Source organism: Aethina tumida, chromosome 5 (assembly GCF_024364675.1).
Source record: "Aethina tumida isolate Nest 87 chromosome 5, icAetTumi1.1, whole genome shotgun sequence".
Classification (NCBI taxonomy): domain Eukaryota; kingdom Metazoa; phylum Arthropoda; class Insecta; order Coleoptera; family Nitidulidae; genus Aethina; species Aethina tumida.
The window spans coordinates 12152876-12174859 of record NC_065439.1 but is presented as its reverse complement, the minus strand read 5'-3'; the positions used below and the strand labels follow the sequence as shown (position 1 = coordinate 12174859).

Sequence of the window (21984 nt, the reverse complement as noted above, 5' to 3'; positions counted from 1 at the left end):
CAAAATCAAGTAGGTATGATAATGTTCTTCTAATTTTCATAATTAGAGAATGAAAAAGAAATATTTATTATATTTTTTTATTAATTTAATAAATTTCTGTATTATTGACTGATGGAGAAGAAATCTTCAAGTTCATTTGGCGCCACATTTACTAACAAATTTGTTTTTACAGTTTTTATGTAGTTCAACAACTATTGTTTATTCAAAAGACCGGGTTTATTTATCAGGGTTTATTCAATTCAATTTTATATTTGAAAGCTATAAAAATATTTTATTTTTTTCAATCTGTCTATGAAAAAATCTTGAAAAACCAAAAGAGCATATTTGCAAAAAATTAAGCAATAAATTTTTCAAGGTTTCCAAAATAGAAGGTCAACATTCAAAAGATAGACCACATCCAATAATGAATGAAGAAAATTTAAATAATTTATTTTTTCTAAAGTTTTTCCTGAATTAAATTTCAAATATAAAATTTCAAAAATATGTTTAACCTTTGGCACAATCGTGTTTAATTTTATTTTTATTATTCTATCATCCATTCCTGCAAATCAACTCTTTCCATAATAGTATAGTAGAGCACATTCCTGGGTTCTACTTCTTCTCGTCATTTTTCTACGCCACTGAAAATTTTTTATAATTATTAAGCTTTTCATATTCTTTGCACAATTTAGAAGAACTGACTCAGATATAACAATATAATGTATAAAAACATTGTCATTTTCATATAACACAAAATCAAATAGGTATAATAAGGTTCTTATTATTATTATTTTTGATTAAAGATTGAAAAAGAAACATTTACTATATTTTTTAGTAATTTAATAGATATAAATTTATATGTTATTGACTTATTGAGCAGAGATCTTCAAGTTCATTTGGCCCCACATTTACTAACAAATTTGTTACAGCAGCTTTCATGTGGTTCAACAATGTTTACGTTTGAAAACTACAGAATTAAAAACCAAAAGAGAGTATTTTCAAAATATCAAACAATAATTTTTAAAACTCATAAAAATAAGTCAAATTTATTTATTTCCCTACATATTTCGTATGATTCCCCTGTAGAATTAACCTAGCTCGAAAATCTATATTTCTAATCATGCAATGATTCTTCAATCATAAGAAAAATTGAGGAGTGTGTGTGTCTGCTACTTAAAAATTACAACAAAGCACAGATGACTCTTTGAATCATGAGTTATCATTTTTTTCTCCAAATAGGCTTTAAACCTCTTGATCAAGGTTGAATTAAAAGTTTTAAATTCCATTACTAAAATTGGAAAAAAAATAAACAGTTTTGAAGTTGATCTATTTTCTCTAATAAAAATTGCATTTTATCAAGGTTCTTAAAATAGGTCGTCAACATTCAACAGATAAATATAAATTTCTGTATTATTGACTGATTAAGCAGAATTATTCAAGTTCATTTGGCCCCACATTTTATGTAGTTCAGCAGTCAAAAATATTAATTTAATAAATATTTCAAATACGTAATAAACATCTCATTGATAAATAAAGTGCAAATTACATAAATTAACGCTTATCAAACTCGTTTGCGGGCACCGATTATGCGATACGTACGATACGTCCGACGCTCCGGTTTGGAATCTTATCGGCCTCTTGTGCATATTTGAGTCTAACCAGAATGCCAATCGATCCTATTCATAAACCGCAACTAGCGCACGAGCGAAATTCCATTTAATCGCACGTACACCCCCGTAAATAATTAAAACATCGAAATTTCCCGGGCTGAATCAGCGTTGCACGTTCACCGCAAACGTACGTGCGAAATGCTAAATCCTTTCGTCGATCGGTTTTCCTCAGAAATCCGTTGTTTAAACAAATATCGGCGTGTGTGCTATTGATCAATGGACGATTTTACTATGTAACATTTTCAAGTATGAATGGGAAATTGCGAAATTCCGTCCCACATTTTACTGCACCGCTCTGCATGTTTCGTTTCGTTTCAAGACTTTGTCCGCACGGGTTTTTTTATTTTTGTTTATTATTAAACATGTCTGCGTTTATTGATGACAAAACCGCCAAGTCAGGATATTCTATTCCAATCGAAAAATAATATTTATACGACGTACGGTAAATATTTTTTTATTATTATTTTTATTTTACAGATGTTCCACTGCCGTTTTGTTTGTTTTTTTCTGATGCTGGAGGGTAATTATTCCGGAATTAGCCGTGTTTTTAATTTTGGTAAAAATATGGTGAAATATAGCCAAAATTCCACTTTATCGAACACTCAGGAATGTTAATAGTTTCACGTGCACCGAACGTAATAAATCATGTACCTAGAAAAACAGCTTATCTCAGTTATTTTTATCCCGCAAATCACGAATTATTTATTCCATATAATATGAGTGTGTTAAAAACTATTTGGTTGTTTAAATAAGTCCACGGAGCGCCAACTATTTGCCTACAATTGAACTAAAACTACGAAGTAATTTTAATATTTTATGTGTCATTACACACACCGCCAAAAGTCTTGGATTTCCAAGTTTAAGAATTAAAGAGAATAACATGTTATAATTAATTATACATAATTTTTTGCTTTATTAAAAAGATTTTTAACATATTTATTTGTTTGGTTTGTTGTAACACTGATTGAAAAAAAAAAAATAAAAGGGAACTACAACCACAAAAGTAGTTTATTGAAATTTGTAAATTTATAAAATAATGCACTTTAAAGAAACACATAGATACTTTAATTCTAATACTCTGTGTGTCTTCCTCTGTTCTGAAGCAGTGAATTAATGTATTGAAAGAATTAAATTATTGATGTTTTCTTGAGAAATGTTTACCTATTCTTCTTGAATTACTACAATTAGTTCCTGAGGAGTTGTGGGTGAATTTAGACTCCTTAAAATTGGCTGATCTTGCATCGGATTTATATCTAGCGAGTTTGCCAGCGAATTTAATATTTGCACGTTTGCTTCTTCTAACTCATTTTGGACATTTCTTGTACGGTGGGGTCGAGCATTATTGTCCAAAAAAATTAAATTTGCTCTCAGTTATTGTCTCATGGATTAAATAATTGGCCTGATAACTAATTGGAGGTAGATATTCCCTATTTTTGTACCTATGTGGTATATGAATTAGTGGAGTCCGTATACCATGTATAACCTACCACCTCAAAATATTTCAGTCCCTCCCTGAAATGGGAATACATCTTTGGGAAAAACCAGTCATGCGACACATCCTGGTTCCCTCCAAACTCTTTGACGCCGGCGGTAAAAACCAATGTATGTGGTCTCGAGCCTATTCCAGACGGGTAGCTGTATGTAGTCCAATAAGTCTAGGCACTCTTAATGGTCGTCTGGATATTAAATTAGCATCAGCAAGTCGTCGTCGGTTTGTAGGTGCAGAAATCAATCTACGGTACTGTATTCGTACAATTGGGGCAGTAACATTACCGTTGCGTTGTACAAAGTTGGCTATGTTCTTCCTTGCATTTGTTACTCTTGGACGTCCACCACCAGCTCTTCTATGCTCTTGGAATGATCGCAATATTCTGATCACAGATGATTTAGGTATGGCAAGTGTCGATGAAATTCCGTGAATTAACCAACCCTGTTGATGTAAGGAAATTATTCTTGCTCTATCAAAATCAGAAATTTGATTTTCAGCATTTTTCGACAATTAGAAACAATTTGGTTACTATTTACACCAGATAGAGAAATTGTAATGAATGAATGTTTTGCACGATGACAAAAAACTGCAAGTTGCATGTGCCTATTTCTATAAAAATGTTATATTAATTTTAATTTTTGTTTCTATTTTACGAGGGAAGTCCAAGAATTTTGACATTGTGATGTAATTTGAATTTCTAAGTAACTTGAATAAATTTAACATTTTTTTCACTTTTTTAAGGTGGGGAAATACCTACTGTAGATTTACCGGGTTTATCCAACAAAAATCTTAGGTCACTTTGAGGATGAATAGGATTAGTGGTACAACTCATGCACTAGCACCAACACGTGCAATATTTCGCACTTCTCCTGTATCCTCCAAGACATATATGTTAGCTTACGTCATCATCTTCACCGATGGACCGATGCACATCTATTTAGACTATTTTGTTTTGTAAACAAATCTGAAGGATTTGTTTATATTTGATAATCGGGGCAGTTGTTAAGAAAGAACCGGACAGTCAAGCTTTAGATGTCGAGGGTTAAACTACGTTTGTTGTAATAAAGCGTATTATTGTGAATTTAGTGTTTTAATCAAACTAAAAAGACAGATTAACAGTCGCTAATCTATCATATATATTCAGAGAAAACATTATAAGTAGAATGGCATATACATAAACGGATGAAAAACTAAATTGAATGCACAGTGTAAATATGTAAAGGGTGTAAAAAACTTCCTTTAATTCTTTTTTGTATACCCAAATCTTCGGCATATTCGTGAGCCGATGATGATACACACCATTCTCGTGCTCTTCCTCCTGCGAGTAATAACAAACTTTATTTGTATCAGAACGCCCTTAACTCTTTCAAGTTTAGCAAATTGAGTTTTGCATGTACATTACTTAATCCGAAAGACCTGAGTGATACTCAATTTAGGAGGAAGGCCAATGGAACTGTAATATTGTGCAGTCAAACATAATTCGAAGCTTTTTGACTGTAAACCTGACCATTACTTTGACAGGAATACTTTATCTGCGTTTCTGGAAAATTATTGATTGGCACTCACATGAATTAATTCTCACATTTCACATGATTAACAAATACGCATTAAAGATATATTATGAATAATTGTAGTGTCAGCCAGCATACTGGGCACTATGGACATTTTTTCAAAGACGTCAGCTTCACATACTTGATTCCACAATGAAGGTCTTGGAAGAAACTGTAAATGAGTCCACAGAAATCTCTTTCAATACTAAAGTTTAGTTATTTTGATTATTAGACCATTTTCCTAATTCTTTCAAATGTCTTAGCAACATCAATGAATGCGATGCCATAATAAAGTTCTTGTAAAAAATGTTTAAGGGTTATGGATACTCAAACCCAAATTGTAAGTGTTAAGAGAACCTTCTACTTCAAAAACAATGGTTTGTAAGTGGCTCTTGATATTCTCATTAGGCCAAATGAGTAATATTTTAAATGAAATGTAGGTTTCATATGGAAATCACATTTGAATTCGACTTCATCAGCAACATTTGGAGCTTGGAGTTTGGATTTGATCTCCATAATCCAACTAAAACAAGAGTGTTTAGAGTGGTGTGAAATTGATCAGAAACATGTTAGTGTGTCAGTACAGAATATCTTCAAACTGACTGCTGACAAAGATGAAAAAACCATCACCAGATTCAGCTCCCTGACTTCTGATTCTATTCATACCCATGAAATTCTTTTCTTGAAGGACATCATAGGGAAGTATTTTTTCATATAATTAGTATAGATATATGATCCATAACATTGTAATAAATGTCTCCTTGTTGATTGTTATTAGTCACAATAAAGATTTAAAAAGGCCAATGACTGTGATCGATGGATGTGTTCTCTATAAATTTAGAGAATGAGACAAGCGAAGAGCTAAAGGACCTCACAGGGAAGTATTTTTTCATAAAATTAGTATAGAGATATTATCCATAACATTGGAATAAATGTCTCCTTGCTGATTATTACTAGTGTAATCCTTAAATTTTATTTAACGCCCTCAAATTTCGTAATTATCAGAACAAAGGCCAACGACTGTGACCGAGAATACGGATGTGTTCCCTGTAAATTTAGAGAATGAGACACTTCGTCTCCGTATTTCTTAATTGCACAATGCATTTGATCAAAGTAATTTAGTAATTGCCGTCGGCTTTTTAATTAATCTAGGCCAATTATCCGTGCTGATTTTGTATTTTGTATTCGAGGCGGTTTTCAATTCCAATCCACACATTGAAATTGCGTCCCATTAAGTAATATTCTGTTAACTCGCGTAGGATTAAGTGGTTATTTAGCAACAACCAAGAAACGAGAATTACTGTAATAGATTCGGCCCGTTTCAGCCATATGTTTATGATATTTCCTGCTGCGGGGAATTTTAATTTGGTCGAGGAAATATTTTTTAAATAAAATCAATAATGGGACTGTTAATTGCGTCAAAACGAGATTTATTAACCTTATTACTTGTATAAAGTGTGTGTCAATCAAACACATTTTATTTATTATAATTTATAGTATTGTACTGATTGATTAACATAAAATGATTGTTGAAAGGTTATGAATATGAACATTTACTGAAATACAAAGTTGTTGTTACAAACTTATGACACTCCCTGTATATTAATACAAAACTAAGGCGTTTCAACATAAAACCGAACAGATAACGAACTTTACAACGTCGTAAATTTTTAACTGCAGTCTCCGTTTTGTTTATTATTTGTTTACTTTCCTTAAGTGCAAATCTACAGAGTGTTGCACTACTTATTTCAAACTTTTCGCGTGTTTCGCACAATAAACCACTACTAAATAAATTTGATGGTATGTATTAATTAGGATAATGAACTGAACTAATTCGGAAATAGAATTTCGCTAAAGCACACCCATTTCGTGTTGATCATAAAAAGCAACAAACTCATTGTATATATGCAAAACGTATTTTTCGCTCAAAATACAGTTAGCATATAATTTTATTGCCCGGCTCGAGACGTTTGTGTCCATATACGAAAAGCACGTATCGCGTTCAAGGAATAAAACTTTGAGGAAACCACTGTTGACAATTCGCAAAACGAAGATAAAGCCAGTTTATGACCGCCGATACATTTGACCGATAAAAATGAATCGATTCATAGAAGTGAAATATGATTTTTTTGTACCACGAAAGATGAATTACATGAAGCAATTAAACATGCTTAATAATAATATTTTATAAATGACAAACATTATTATCTGACGTCGAAATTACATTTTGAAGTAAAAGCTTATAAGTAGCAATAAAAACAGATCATCACGCATTGTATAAATTGTTTGTTGTTTATAAATTCATAATTACGGATTAGTTTGTTAACTTTCTTACTTAAAATATTTTAATGCGCAAAACGTTTCTGTAGTTACGAACTCAATTTAATATTAAAAAATTGAAAACTTTGTGTAAGGGGGCTCTGACTTTCATAGATATCCGAGATGTAGCATAACTTAATTGTTTGTTTATTGTAACTATAGCAAAGTAGCTAGTAGCTATGGTAATATATAAAATAACATTTATGTAGTAGCAAAAAGAATCATAGCAGAACAGTAGCTAGAAAGTAGCCGAACAAGCAACATTTACTCCCTGATGTGGAAGTTACAACTCGAAGAACAAACTTATAAGTGAACTTAAATCTTCAATGAAGACGTCTTGCATACATTTCGGTGAGTATTAATAACATTTTTTAATGTAGATGAGTAGATACTTTAGTATTGGGAAATAAATTTCAATTACTAGTAATTAATCAATTATTTAATAATAATTGATTAATTACTAGTATTTAATAATAGGCATCTAACCAATTCTTTACGTATTAAAATATGTACATATTTTGCATATTAAATAAACGGTAATAAAAGTAAGTCTCACTTTTAAAAATATCCGAGATTAATCGGTTTTGAATACAGCCCAGTGAGTAGGAATTAAGTTTTCACACATATCAAAGTAATATTAAAATAAATGCTTTCATATAATAAACATTTTTTAGGGTTTCTAAAATTTATAATACTTAAATTCATGACCATTGTGAAGGAGGCTCTGATTTTCATAGATATCCGAGATGTGCCATAATTTTATTTTTTGTTTATTGTAACTATAGTGAAATAGTCGGTAACTATAGTAACATTAAATAACATTTTTGTATAAGCAGAAATAATAGCAGAACAGTGGCTCATAAATAGTCGAACGAACCGCATCAGTACTAGTCAAAATTTAGTTAACTTCTGAACTATTTTACATGCATAATGTGATTCAATACAATTCAATACATTTCGGTGAGTAGTAATGAAGTTTTAAAATCGCACATGTAGTAATGTAGATGTCCTCACATTTTAGTTTCATATACAATTATTAGTAAATACATATCTAACCAATTCTACATATTATTATAACAGAAATAACAGTCTACCCAAGATTTAACACAGATTTAATTGATGAGTTTACATAATCGCTTTTATATTTAGAAATTAAACAATTTTGGTAATCATAAAATTTTCACAAATATTATAATATGCATTTGTAATTACGTTTCTAAGTTCATTTTTAATACTCGTATTTCCTTCTCAATTTAAATTTAAAAAAATTTAATACCTTGAGAAAGAAGGCTTTGATTTTCATAGATATCTAGATGTCCTAATTTTATAGTTTGTTTATGGTAACTATAGTAAAATAGTTTATATCCATAGTAACATCAAGTAACACTTTTGTAGAAGCAGAAAGAACAGCAGCAGATTAGTGGCTGACAAGTCGTCGAAGGATCCACATCAGCATTTACCAAAATTTTTTGCTGATGAAGTTACAACTCAAAGAACAAACTTACAAGTGAATTTAAAACATGAATACTTTTCGGTAAGTAGCATAGAATTTTAAAATGTTTCCTTAGTGATGTAGTAAAATTATAATATGTAGAAATATAGATTTGATTGAATAAATATTAATTGAAACATTTTTTTACAGCAAAGCAACAGCAACAAGGACATTGTTGAACGATCAGCATTGACATGGTCAAAATTTACTCTTCGATGTGTGAGTTAAGGATAATTCAAAAGCTAAGAAACTCGACATTCATCCAAAAGCTTTCAAGAATGGGAATTCCGTTGACGTTGATCGGCAAATTCGGTTGATCTAAATTGAAAATAGGTACTCTAATATTCAAAAAAAAATTCAATTATTTTTACATCAACTACCGTTTAATAACATTTTTGAATATGTAATAGTAATATTTTTAATGCTATTCTTAATTCTTCTGCATACTATTACATTTTTAACATAGCAACATTTTTTCAAAATTTAACGGGAATTCAATTTAATGTTGGATCAGAAGGGTGTCCGGTATTCCAAATTCTTTGTTTGTAATTCTCATGTTTTCAGTGTCTACAATAATCACAACTGATTGTGGTAGACTTGAACGCATGGGAATTGCGGACAAGACTTTGGTTTGTCGGATACATCTAGCTAAATTAAAGTTGCTTTACATATTTGGTGGCTAATTTTTGACATTATAAATTTTATCAAATTTTGTATTTAATTTTGGATGAAAAGGGTGTCCGGTATTCCGAATTCTTTGTTTGTAATTCTCATGTTTTCATTGTCAACAATAATCTTAATGGATTGTGGTTGATTTGAATGCATGGGAATTGCGAACAAGACTTTGGTTTGTCGGATATATCTAGCTAAATTACAAGTTGCTTTACATTTTTTGTGGTGGCTAATTTTTGGCATTATAAATTTTAACAATCTTCATTTAATGTTGGACGAAAAGGGTGTCCTGTATACCAAATTCTTTGTTTGTAATTCTCATGTTTTCATTGTCTACAATAATCTTAATGGATTGTGATAGATTTGAACGCATGGGAATTACGGACAAGACTTTGGTTTGTCGGATACATCTAGCTAAATTACAAGTTGCTTTACATTTTTGTGGTGGGTAATTTTTGGCATTATAAATTTTTACAATCTTCATTTAATGTTGGACGAAAAGGGTGTCCGGTATACCAAATTCTTTGTTTGTAATTCTCATGTTTTCATTGTCTACAACAATCTTAATGGATTGCGGTAGACTTGAACGCATGGGAATTGCAGACGAGATTTTGGTTTGTCGGATGCATCTAGACAAATTAGAAGTTACTTTACATTTTTGTGGAGGCTAATCTTTTGGCATTACAAATTTTATTAAATTTTACATTTAATATTAAACGAAAAGGGTCTCCGGTATTCCAAATTCTTTGTTTGTAATTCTCATGTTTTCATTGTCTACAACAATCTTAACGGATTGTGGTAGACTTGAACGCATGGGAATTGCAGACGAGATTTTGGTTTGTCGGATGCATCTAGACAATTAGAAGTTACTTTACATTTTTGTGGAGGCTAATCTTTTGGCATTACAAATTTTATTAAATTTTATATTTAATATTAAACGAAAAGGGTCTCCGGTATTCCAAATTCTTTGTTTGTAATTCTCATGTTTTCATTGTCTACAATAATCTTAACGGATTGTGGTAGATTTGAACGCATGGGAATTGCGGACAAGACTTTGGTTTGTCGGATGCATCTAGCTAAATTACAAGTTGCTTTACGTTTTTGTGGTGGCTAATTTTTGGCATTATAAATTTTAACAAGAATTTTATATTTAATATTGGACGAAAAGGGTATTCGGTATCCCAAATTCTTTGTTTGTGTAATTCTCATGTTTTCATTGTCTACAATAATCTTAATAGATTGTGGTTTGTTGGATGCATCGGGACAAATCAGAAGTTGCTTTACATTTTTGTGGAGGCTAATCTTTTGGCATTAGAAATTTTAACACAACTTTTATATTTAATATTGGACGAAAAGGGTATTCGGTATCCCAAATTCTTTGTTTGTGTAATTCTCATGTTTTCATTGTCTACAATAATCTTAATAGATTGTGGTTTGTTGGATGCATCGGGACAAATTAGAAGTTGCTTTACATTTTTGTGGAGGCTAATCTTTTGGCATTATAAATTTTGACTAAAATTTTTTATTTAATATTGAACAAAGAGTATCGGGTATCCCAAATTCTTTGTTTGTAATTCTCATGTTTTCATTGTCTACCATAATCTTAATAAATTGTGGTAGACTTGAACGCATGAGAATTGCGGACAAGACTTTGGTTTGTCGGATGCATCTAGACAAATTAGAAGTTGCTTTACATTTTTGTGGAGGCTAATCTTTTGGCATTAGAAATTTTAACACAACTTTTATATTTAATATTGAACGAAAAGGGTATCCGGTATTCCAAATTCTTTGTTTGTAATTCTCATGTTTTCATTGTCTACAATAATCTTAACGGATTGTGGTAGACATGAACGCATGGGAATTGCGGACAAGACTTTGGTTTGCCGGATGCATCTAGCTAAATTACAAGTTGCTTTACATTTTTGTGATGGGTAATTTTTGGCATTATAAATTTTTACAATCTACATTTAATGTTGGACGAAAAGGGTGTCCGGTATACCAAATTCTTTGTAAATCTCATGTTTTCATTGTCTACAACAATCTCAACTGATTGTGGTAGATTTGAACGCATGGGAATTGCGGACAAGACTTTGGTTTGTCGGATGCATCTAGACAAATTAGAAGTTGCTTTACATTTTTGTGGAGGCTAATCTTTTGGCATTAGAAATTTTAACACAACTTTTATATTTAATATTGAACGAAAAGGGTATCCGGTATTCCAAATTCTTTGTTTGTAATTCTCATGTTTTCATTGTCTACAATAATCTTAACGGATTGTGGTAGATTTGAACGCATGGGAATTGCGGACAAGACTTTGGTTTGTCGGATGCATCTAGCTAAATTAAATTAAAAGTTGCTTTACATTTTTTGAAACCTAAGTTTCGGCTCCACAATTTTCATCAGTAATTCTTCGTTTAGTTTTGGTCGAAAAGAGTGTCCGGTATTCCAAAGTCTTTGTTTGTAATTCTCATGTTTTCATGGTCTACAACAATCTCAACTGATTGTGGTAGATTTGAACGCATGGGAATTGCGGACAAGACTTTGGTTTGTCGGATACATCTAGCTAAATTAAATTAAAAGTTGCTTTACATTTTTTGAAACCTAAGTTTCGGCTCCACAATTTTCATCAGTAATTCTTCGTTTAGTTTTGGTCGAAAAGAGTGTCCGGTATTCCAAAGTCTTTGTTTGTAATTCTCATGTTTTCATGGTCTACAACAATCTCAACTGATTGTGGTAGATTTGAACGCATGGGAATTGCGGACAAGACTTTGGTTTGTCGGATACATCTAGCTAAATTAAATTAAAAGTTGCTTTACATTTTTTGAAACCTCAGTTTCGGCTCCACAATTTTCATCAGTAATTCTTCGTTTAGTTTTGGTCGAAAAGAGTGTCCGGTATTCCAAAGTCTTTGTTTGTAATTCTCATGTTTTCATTGTGTATAGTAATCCCAACTGATTATGGTAGATTTGAACGCATGGGAATTGCGGACAAGACTTTGGTTTGTCGGATACATCTAGCTAAGTTAAAAGTTGCTATACATTTTTTGAAACCTCAGTTTCGGCTCCACAATTTTCATCAGTAATTCTTCGTTTAGTTTTGGTCGAAAAGAGTGTCCGGTATTCCAAAGTCTTTGTTTGTAATTCTCATGTTTTCATTGTGTATAGTAATCCCAACTGATTATGGTAGATTTGAACGCGTGGGAATTGCAGACAAGACTTTGGTTTGTCGGATGCATCTAGCTAAATTAAATTAAAAGTTGCTTTACATTTTTTGAAACCTAAGTTTCGGCTCCACAATTTTCATCACTAATTCTTCGTTTAGTTTTGGTCGAAAAGAGTGTCCGGTATTCCAAAGTCTTTGTTTGTAATTCTCATGTTTTCATTGTGTATAGTAATCCCAACTGATTATGGTAGATTTGAACGCATGGGAATTGCGGACAAGACTTTGGTTTGTCGGATATATCTAGCTAAATTAAAAGTTGCTTTACATTTTTGGTGGTTAATTTTTGACATTATAAATTTTAACAAATTTTGTATTTAATTTTGGACGAAAAGGGTATCCGGTATTCCAAATTCTTTGTTTGTAATTCTCATGTTTTCAGTGTCTACAATAATCACAACTGATTGTGGTAGACTTGAACGCATGGGAATTGCGGACAAGACTTTGGTTTGTCGGATGTATTACATTTTTTTTTGAAACCCAAGTTTCTGCTCTTCAAATTTTATTAGAAATTCATTTAGTTTTGGACGGAAAGGGTGTCCGGTATTCCAAATTCTTTGTTTGTAATTCTCATGTTTTCAGTGTCTACAATAATCACAACTGATTGTGGTAGACTTGAACGCATGGGAATTGCGGACAAGACTTTGGTTTGTCGGATGCATCTACTTAAATTAAAAGTTATTAACATAGCAAATACATAAAATTAGGGGTGATAAAATGGTTAAATTTGTTAAATCCTGTTAAATTTTGAAAATTTTTTGTTTCAATAAACGAAATGCTTGGATTTAGAGTAATAGATACAAAGGTGATTTTCATTAAATTATTGTACTTTTCCTAAAATTTTTCTTTTTTTAGAAAAGGGGAATTTGAAGTAAAATACAAAAATTTCATGAAAATCATCATTGTTATCTGTTAATCTACTTCCTACTGTAGTTGATGTAAATGTGGTATTGAAATTGCAATTTTTTAAATTTGATGTAACAAATTTATGTATATATATCATAATAAATATGTATAATTTATTACAAAAGTTTTGTTTTAATGTTTTCTAAAGAAAATTTGATTTAAAAATCTTGAAGGTAAAAAGTTTTCTGTGGTTCCGCCCGGGATCGAACCGGGGACCTTCTGCGTGTAAAGCAGACGTGATAACCGCTACACTACGGAACCAACTTACCAGAGATTATTCTTTAGAGGATTTTCAATGTATCCTATATTTTAATCTGTAAAACAAACGAACGTTATAAGCTTTAACGTTAGTTTGTTTCATCCTATGCCATAATCATCTTTAATATTTTAATAATAAGAAATAAAAAGGTTTGGATAAGTAAATAAAATTTAAAAAGTAATGCCCCGGGTGAGGATCGAACTCACGACCTTAAGATTATGAGACTTACGCGCTGCCTACTGCGCTACCGAGGCAGTTGTTAAAATAGGTCCGGAATCGAGTGCCAACAAATACCTGTTGTTACTGACTAACCGAACCGCTTATAACCCATTCCCGTTACGAAAGTAACACGGTAACAAAACAATCTGACCTACCTTCAATTTCAAGTCGGGATTTCGGTTTCTCCTCTTTTGCCTTTCCGGCACCGCCAACTCCTCCATCGCGTTCTCCCGTTCCGCCTCGAATTACGAATTTTTTATCCGGTTCTCATAATTAAAACATCGCACTAATTACATATACCATCTATTTTTAATTCGAGGCAGTGTTGCAGACGCTTGCCGATATTTCGTTCGTTTCGAATATATTTTATTTTATTTTTTTTATTTTGGGACGTTCTTCCGTAACGGTCACATTACGGGTCACTTTTGCGCCTCGTCCTGTTGAGGTCGTTTTATTTACAAACTTTTCGGGATCGGGCCGCAATCGTGACTACAGTACGCGGACCTCGAAAATCACCTGGAGACATCTGCCGTTACTTTCACCATTCAGGCCTTACTTTTAGTGTGTGGAAACTTTTTAACTACATAATGTACAGTGTAATTTGGGTTGCATAGTTTAAAAAGCTCGAAATCATTTATTTTCAACTTGGCACGAATATTGTGGATTTAACAGGGATAATAAAATTATATTTCTTTATGTAAATTTTTGTTTTTTTACTCTATTACGAATATAATATACACAGGAACATACCTCCAGAAATAAATGGGGTAGGTATCACCTGCGCATTCGCCATTTTTAATAATTATCATTTGATATTTAATAATTAGAACACTTGTAGTACTTGAGAATGAGAATTAATATTTACTCTTTCATATCTTATAAGTAAATATTATAAGGTAAATAACATCATTGCGTCATCTCTGTATCTAATTAAAATGGAAATAAATTCCCGTAAGTGTTAATTTATGATCGCCTAGTAATGTGTGAAATAAACATGCAAAATATAATAAATACATTGAAATGTTTTTGAACCTTGTTCCAAACAACAGTCGAAAATCATCTTTTTGATCAATGAATAATACATATAAAGTATATGTACCGAATAAAAACAATTGTTTCTAGGAATTTTAAATCAACCACATACACACCTTTTTATTATCTAAATTTAAAATCAGCAACCGAACTGAATCTTAATCATCTTTGTCGAGTTATGACTCACAGAACCGTTGGAAATTAAAGAAAAAAGTTTAAAGTGATTATTTTAATGCCAATGATGAATCATTCTTCATTTTATTATATTAATAATTATTAAATGTATCATACCAGGTTAGTTTATTTGTATTATTTAACATATTCAAAAATATTTTATTTTAGTACATTGAGTAATAGAACGAATCAATTTTGAAATACTTTTCTTTATGTAAATGGTAATAATTATTTAATGAGACAAATTAGTTGTTCAGTAAAAATGGCGCCTTTTACTAACCACACAATTATTAAATTATAGTTTTAATAGACTGGGTGTTAGAACCAATCATATTTTATGTATTAATAATTATTAAATGAGTCAGATTAGTTGTTTACAATAAATGATGCCTTTTATTTGCCAAAATAATTTCTTGAACAATTGTTTTAGTAAATTGAGTAGTAGAACGAATATTATTTTGAAACACTCTGTCATTAATAATAATTGTTAAATGACTCAAACTAACTATTCACAGATAATTGTGCATTTTGTTAACCACAATCAGTTCTTAAACTATTGTTTTAGCAAACAAAGTTGTAGAACGAATCATATTTTGAAATACTCCACTTTATGTAATCAACAACAATTATTAAATGAGTCAGATTAGTCGTTTACAGAAAATGATGCCTTTTATTTGCCAAAATAATTTTTTGAACTGTTTTATTAAATTGTGTAGTAGAACGAATCATATTTTGAAATACTCTACTTTATGTAATTGATAATAATTGTTAAAGGAGTCACACAGACACAAACTTTTATTGACCAAAAACAGATCTTAAACTATTGTTTTAGTAAATTGAATTATAGAACGAATCATTTGAAACACAATTCTTCACGTTATATAAATAACAATAATTGTTACATGAGTCAAATTTGTCACGAAAAATAGTGCCTTTTAGTAACTAAAGTCAGTTTTTAAACTATTGTTTCAGTAGATTTCAAATTTGTTCAAATTATTCCCACAAAATCATATTTTTGATTAAACAAAATCAGTTGTAAAACTATTATCGTAGATTAGGATTAATGGTTTATGAAATTAATAATAATTATTAAATGGGACAAACTAGTCGTTCACTGAAACTGTTGTTGCTCTTATAGTTTGAAGAGTCGACTGAAATTAATCTAGTAATAAATTCATGTGGGCGATCGATTTTGGTCGTCAAATTTTATTAAAGTCTTTAAAACACTGACCTCTTGTCTAAAATCAATTTGTGCTCTGAAAATAACTTAAACATATCGAGTGGGTGGCTTCTGTTTAACGTCTGTTGTACGGCATTAGCACGCGCCCGCCTCAATTATTATTTCGGTATTTCTGCGTGGTCCCGTTGGGCAATTTCGGCAGGATGGCCATAATTTATTATTTTCGGGGTACGGACCGGCGGAATTGAAAAGCAAATAAATATTTCCTCGTGGGCAACCAAATAAATTAACTTTAGTTGTTAAATGACGGGGTAATTTCGGAAATTCAAGGTTCGCCTTTTAAGTTTTGTTATTTTAAAACTTATCGAATGTCTGGGCCGTGACCTTCGCTAATTTTTGATTTGGGACAGAAATTAAATTAGACCCAAACGATTAAATTAATCATGTCGAATTATCGACGTAAACTTTCCGGCTTGTTAAATGTTGAATAGTAGACATATGGCAGTTTTATGGGAGCACTCAACTGAAAAATTGTTTATAATAACGTTTGTTACATCTGTTTATTTACGTGAATTCTTGCACAGTAACAGCTAATTAGCCCCTCAAGTTATTAATTGAACGCCGTCGATTCGCACGAAAATATATTTGTTAATTTTGGCAGTCTTCGTGTTGATTTACATCACAGACTATTTTTGATGACACCTAATAAAATATTCGAAAATTCACACGAAAAGTATTTTCAAACGTCACCTTGTCCTGTTTATACATAAAAAATTCAATGGTAGATAAATAGTTATTTTGCTCCCCGACACAAACAAATCAAACAGGTTATTATTATTAAAAACTAATTTTAGAACCAAGTACGTATCAGTGACTGCACAAATTTACAGAATCATCACGGTGTTAAAATAGCACACAACTTATTAATTACGTAATTTTGAATAATTTACCCAATTTTGTTCTTATCGATTTGTTATTGGGATCTGCAAGGCTGCATGAAGAAGATAATGTGCGCACCTGCTGAGAGTTAATTACACAGGTTAATTTATTGCATACAATAAATCATCACCAACCTCAAACTTCGCATTATGAGGCGTGTGAATTTTTCATATTAATTTGTGTGTTTCCGAATTTCGAAGGCTGAAAATTGATATTTTTATTTCTGTATAAAATTCATGGTTGTAATAAAATTAATTTAATTGTTTAATAATTAAATTATGAAATTCAAAACCCAATAATTCTCGAAATGCGAAGGCTGAAACTTTATACTTATATAATATGTTATATATATTTGTGATTAGAGAACTTGCTTCAGTAACAATAGAAATTAATTTTAAACTTAATGTTTAACTGTTTAATAATTTAATTTTATAATTTCTTTTATTTTTCATAAGTCCATTCAATTATAGGATGCTAAAACCCAATAATTTTTAAATTTAGAAAGCTGAAAATTTATATTTCTTTCCTGATTAAGGAACTTTCTATATAAAATTTACAGTTACAACAAAAATTAAAGTTTAATAGTTTTCTGCTATCTATCATAACTCCTTCAATTATGGAGTACAAAACTTAATATTTTTCATAAGATTCACATTCACACATTCATAGTTACAATACAAAATAATGTTTAATTGTTTAATAATTCAATTTTATAGTTTCTTTATAGATATTTAAGTCTTAAAATTAATATTTAATTCTTTAGTGATTTTATAATTATAGAATGCACAAACTCAATAATTTTCTAATTTCGACGACACATTTGTTTTCTGATTAGAGAGCATACATAAAATTTACAGTTGTTATAAAAATTAATATTTGATAATATTATACTTTCTTTTATTATTTATCATAATTCCTTACAATTATAAAACTGGAAAATTCAATACTATTCGAATTTAAAAGACTAATACTGACGTGATTATAGACTTTATATATATATTAAAATCATAATCACAATAAAAATTAGTGTTTAGTTGTTTTAATTAATATTTCATATTTGCTTTGTGATTATAGAGCTTTATATATTAAATTCACAGTCACAATAAAAATTAATGTTTAATTGTTTAGTAATACAATTTTTTAGTTTCTTTCAATTATAGAACTCAAAAACTCAATAATATTTGAAGATAGAAGACTTAAACTTATTTATTTTCTTATTAGAGGGCTCCCATAAAATTCACAATTACTATAAAAATTAATGTTTAATTGTTTCAATTTTATAGTTTCTTCTGATATTTACCATAATTTCATTCAATTATGGAATGCCAAAACTAAACTAATTTTTTTTAATTTAAAAGTCTCAAAATTCATATTTGTTTTCTGATTAGAGTACTTTCTAACATTCACACTTGCAATAAAAATTAATGTTTAATTCTATAGGAATTTAATTTTTTAGTTATAGAACGCAAAAATTCAATAATTTTCTAATTTCGAAGACTAAAACTTCATTTTGTTTTCTGATTAGAGAGATTACATAAAATTCACAGTTGCTATAAAAATTAATGTTTAATTATTTAATAATTTCATATTATATTTTCTTTTACTATTTATTATAATTCAATTTCAATTATAGAACACGAAAACTCAATATTATTCGAATTTAGAAGACTAATACTTCATATTTGCTTTGTGACTAGAGAGTTTTTTATATTAAATTCAGTCACAATAAAAATTAATGTTTACTTGCTTAGTAACTCAAAAACTAGAAGACTTCTATTAATTATCACAACTGCATTCAATTGAGGAATGTAAAAACTCAATATTCTTCGAATATAGGAGATCGAAACTTCATATTTATTTTCTGCTTAAAGACCTGTCTTAAAATTCATAATTACTATAAAAATTAATGTTTAGCTATTTAATAATTCCCTGTTATGGTTTCTTTTCATTTATAGAATGCAAAAATTCCCTAATATTCGAATTCAGAAAAGAGATACTTCATATTTTTTTTATGATTACAGAGTGTATACTTGTTACAATAAAAATTAATGTTTAATTATTTAATAATTCACTTTTATAGTTTCTTGTTATCATTATTCAATTGTGGAATGCAATAATTTTCAAATTTTGAGGACTGAAACTTCATATTTATTTTCTGATTTGAATGCTTTCATGAAATTCACAATTACAATACTACATAGTGTTATAATTTCAGTTTTATAATTTCTTCTGATAATTATCATAATTCCATTGAATTATGGAGTACAAAAACACAATAATTTTCGAAACTTCATATTTGATTTCCAATTAAAGAGCTTTCACAGAATTCATAGTTAAAATACGAATTAATATTGAATTGTTTAATAATTCAATTTTACAGTTTTTTCTGTTTTTATTACAATTCTATTCAATTATGGAATGCAAAAACTGAATTATTTCCCAATTTAGGAGGTTAAAATTTTGTTATTTTTCTAATGAGAGAACTTTCTATATAAAATTTACAGTTACAGCTAAAACTTAATGTTTAATTGTTTAATAATAATAATTTATCAAAATTTCCTCCAATTATAAAATGCAAAAATTCAATAATTTTCAGAAAACTGAAACTAATTAGAGAGCTTTATATATAAAATCCATAGTTAGTATAAAAATTAATCTTTAAATGTTTAAATAATTCGATTTTTTAGTTTCTTCTGTTCTTTATCATAACTTCATTCAATTATGGAATTCAACAACATAATAATTTTTGAATTTAGTAGGCTTATTAACTTTATATTTGTTTTCCAATTATAGAGCTTACATAAAATTCACTGATATAATAAAAATTGTGTGTTTTTAATCATTCAATTTTATGTTTTTTTCTGTTATTTATCATATAAATATATTATATATTTTTTCTGATTAGAAAACTTTTATATAAAATTAAAAGTAGTAATAACAATTAAAGTTTAATTGTTCAATAATTCAATTTTTTTATTTTTATTAATTTTTATGACATTTATCACAGTTCCATTCAATTATGAAATACAAAACGTAATAATTTTTAAATTTCGAAGGTTGAAGGTTTATACTTGTTTCACTGATTAGAGACGCACGGTTGTAATAAAATTAAATGTTTAATTGTTATTCCAGTCATTTATCATAATTTCATTGAATTATGAAACGCACAAACTCAATACAAACATAAATTTTTCACCTGCAAAGCCATTACAAATGTAAATTTATGTAATTCATACATAAAAAAATAGTTTACTACATTTGTTGGTGCCATTTTTCATATTATTTTTTCGTTAAAGTTAAATCACAGTTGTTGATTGTGAAAATGCTAATTAATATGTTAATGTTTTTTAGGTTTATTGATAATAAATCAGTTTGAACTTTACACTGGTACATTAATCAAAATCTTTCCTTGTGTAATTTTGGTAAATTGAAAAATTTTAGCCGTTTCCTTTTTAGTTAATTTGGTTGCACAATTTTAAAATTACCATAACGAGCCATTAAATTTTATATTAGGTCAACTATTTAATATTTTGTGCGACACCGTTTAATTCTCCCATTTAATATGTTAAACTTTCTAGTTCTAAAATAATTTTGAATAATATTTTAATCAGAAGTAGTTAACAAGTGAATTATAATTATAATTATATCACTAATCGTGTTTGGCTCGTGTTATTTAAGAAGAGTTTAGAATTAGAAATGTTTCACTGTTTAACCTAGATATTACCACACATGGTGTTTTATTGAGAATCGATGGCTCGTTATGAAAGTCTGGACGCAACAAAAATCACATACACTTTATTTATTTATTTTTCTGTACGTTTACAAGGTTAATAATCCAATATCAGTGCGATAATTGTTGTTATAAATCTTTCTGCGAGCCGCAATCATTATGTTAATGTGAAACGCAGACGTTTAATATGATATAATATAAGTATGTAGAAATCGAATTATTATTGTAAAAGCATTGTTTGGATTTTTATATAAATGGTAAATACCTTGAAACGGTCATCAATGGTTTGTATTGTTGTGAATAAATTATTGGTATTTACATTTATAAATTCCCTTGTCGTGACAGGCTAACTGTAAACAAACAAAACCTTCCAACTTATGTGATGCTTTCATCACCCAAAATAACCGTCTCAAAAATTACTATCAAACTCCAATTGTGCGCGTGTTAAATGGCTAAAATAATATCTAAAATAAACAAGGCTCACCGGTAGTGATTTGTTCTTATACTTCGGAGCGGAGAAACATTGTTGGACGTTACCCATCACAAACAATCGGACACATCACAGCCACAAAACAACGAAACAACGATGCACGTTACGCACGCACGTGAACACTCCCAAATAAAACAATAAATAATTAAATAAACGATGGACGTGCGGCGATTTTTCGAAAAAAAAAAAATGGCGTAAAGTGCGCCCGAAGTTCGATTTCGAATTGTCGCGTGTGATTTTCGCGTTTCGCACCGGGATATTTGGGACGCAGGCGCGCGTCCACGCCGCATCTCGGCTACGAGGACTTTTCACAATGTTATTTTAACTACGTGTGGTTTCACCTAAGTCTGATTTGGGCTGCGATTCAATTCTGAGGTTAAAATGTCTGAGGGGGTTCAAATAAAAATGTCCTACAGGAAAAATTTGAAGAAGTGTTTATGTTAAATGTGGTGCACTATATAAAGCATCTGATGGTAAAATTTCATTGATTTTTGGCTTTCTTTAAATATATTGGTTAAAGTTATTTTTGAGACTAATAATGAGGTCGACATCCACGATGGCGTAAACACTCATTACTTATTTTTAGCATTAACCCAAGAGATGAGCAATTTCGTCCTGAGGAACCTCATTTTCACCACCTCTACATAACGCATGTCTCTTGTCTA

The 21984-nt window shown here is 29.9% G+C and overlaps 1 protein-coding gene, 1 long non-coding RNA gene and 2 other non-coding genes across 5 annotated transcripts in view; 1 reads left to right on the top strand and 3 right to left on the bottom strand.

Annotated features, from left to right (window-relative positions):
- Positions 1 to 21535, bottom strand: part of LOC109593944 (NAD(+) hydrolase sarm1) — a 74115-nt gene extending 52580 nt beyond the window's left edge. Inside the window, exon 1 of one of the 2 annotated variants that reach the window (XM_049968239.1) lies at positions 21314 to 21535. In XM_049968239.1, the coding sequence (XP_049824196.1) occupies positions 21314 to 21370 (57 nt within the window). In that variant the 5' untranslated portion in view covers positions 21371 to 21535. Of the gene's footprint in view, positions 1 to 13929; positions 14252 to 21313 lie in introns of those variants that run through there. The other variant, XM_049968238.1, reaches the window with a different exon arrangement.
- LOC109607979 (uncharacterized) lies at positions 7263 to 9051 on the top strand. Its single transcript, XR_002192234.2, has 3 exons — positions 7263 to 7358; positions 8403 to 8541; positions 8650 to 9051. It is a non-coding gene; the product is annotated as an uncharacterized LOC109607979 (long non-coding RNA).
- Positions 13485 to 13557, bottom strand: Trnav-uac (transfer RNA valine (anticodon UAC)). Its single transcript has one exon. It is a non-coding gene; the product is annotated as a tRNA-Val (tRNA).
- On the bottom strand, positions 13737 to 13809 carry Trnam-cau (transfer RNA methionine (anticodon CAU)). The gene has a single exon. It is a non-coding gene; the product is annotated as a tRNA-Met (tRNA).
- Positions 21536 to 21984: the final 449 nt, after the last annotated feature.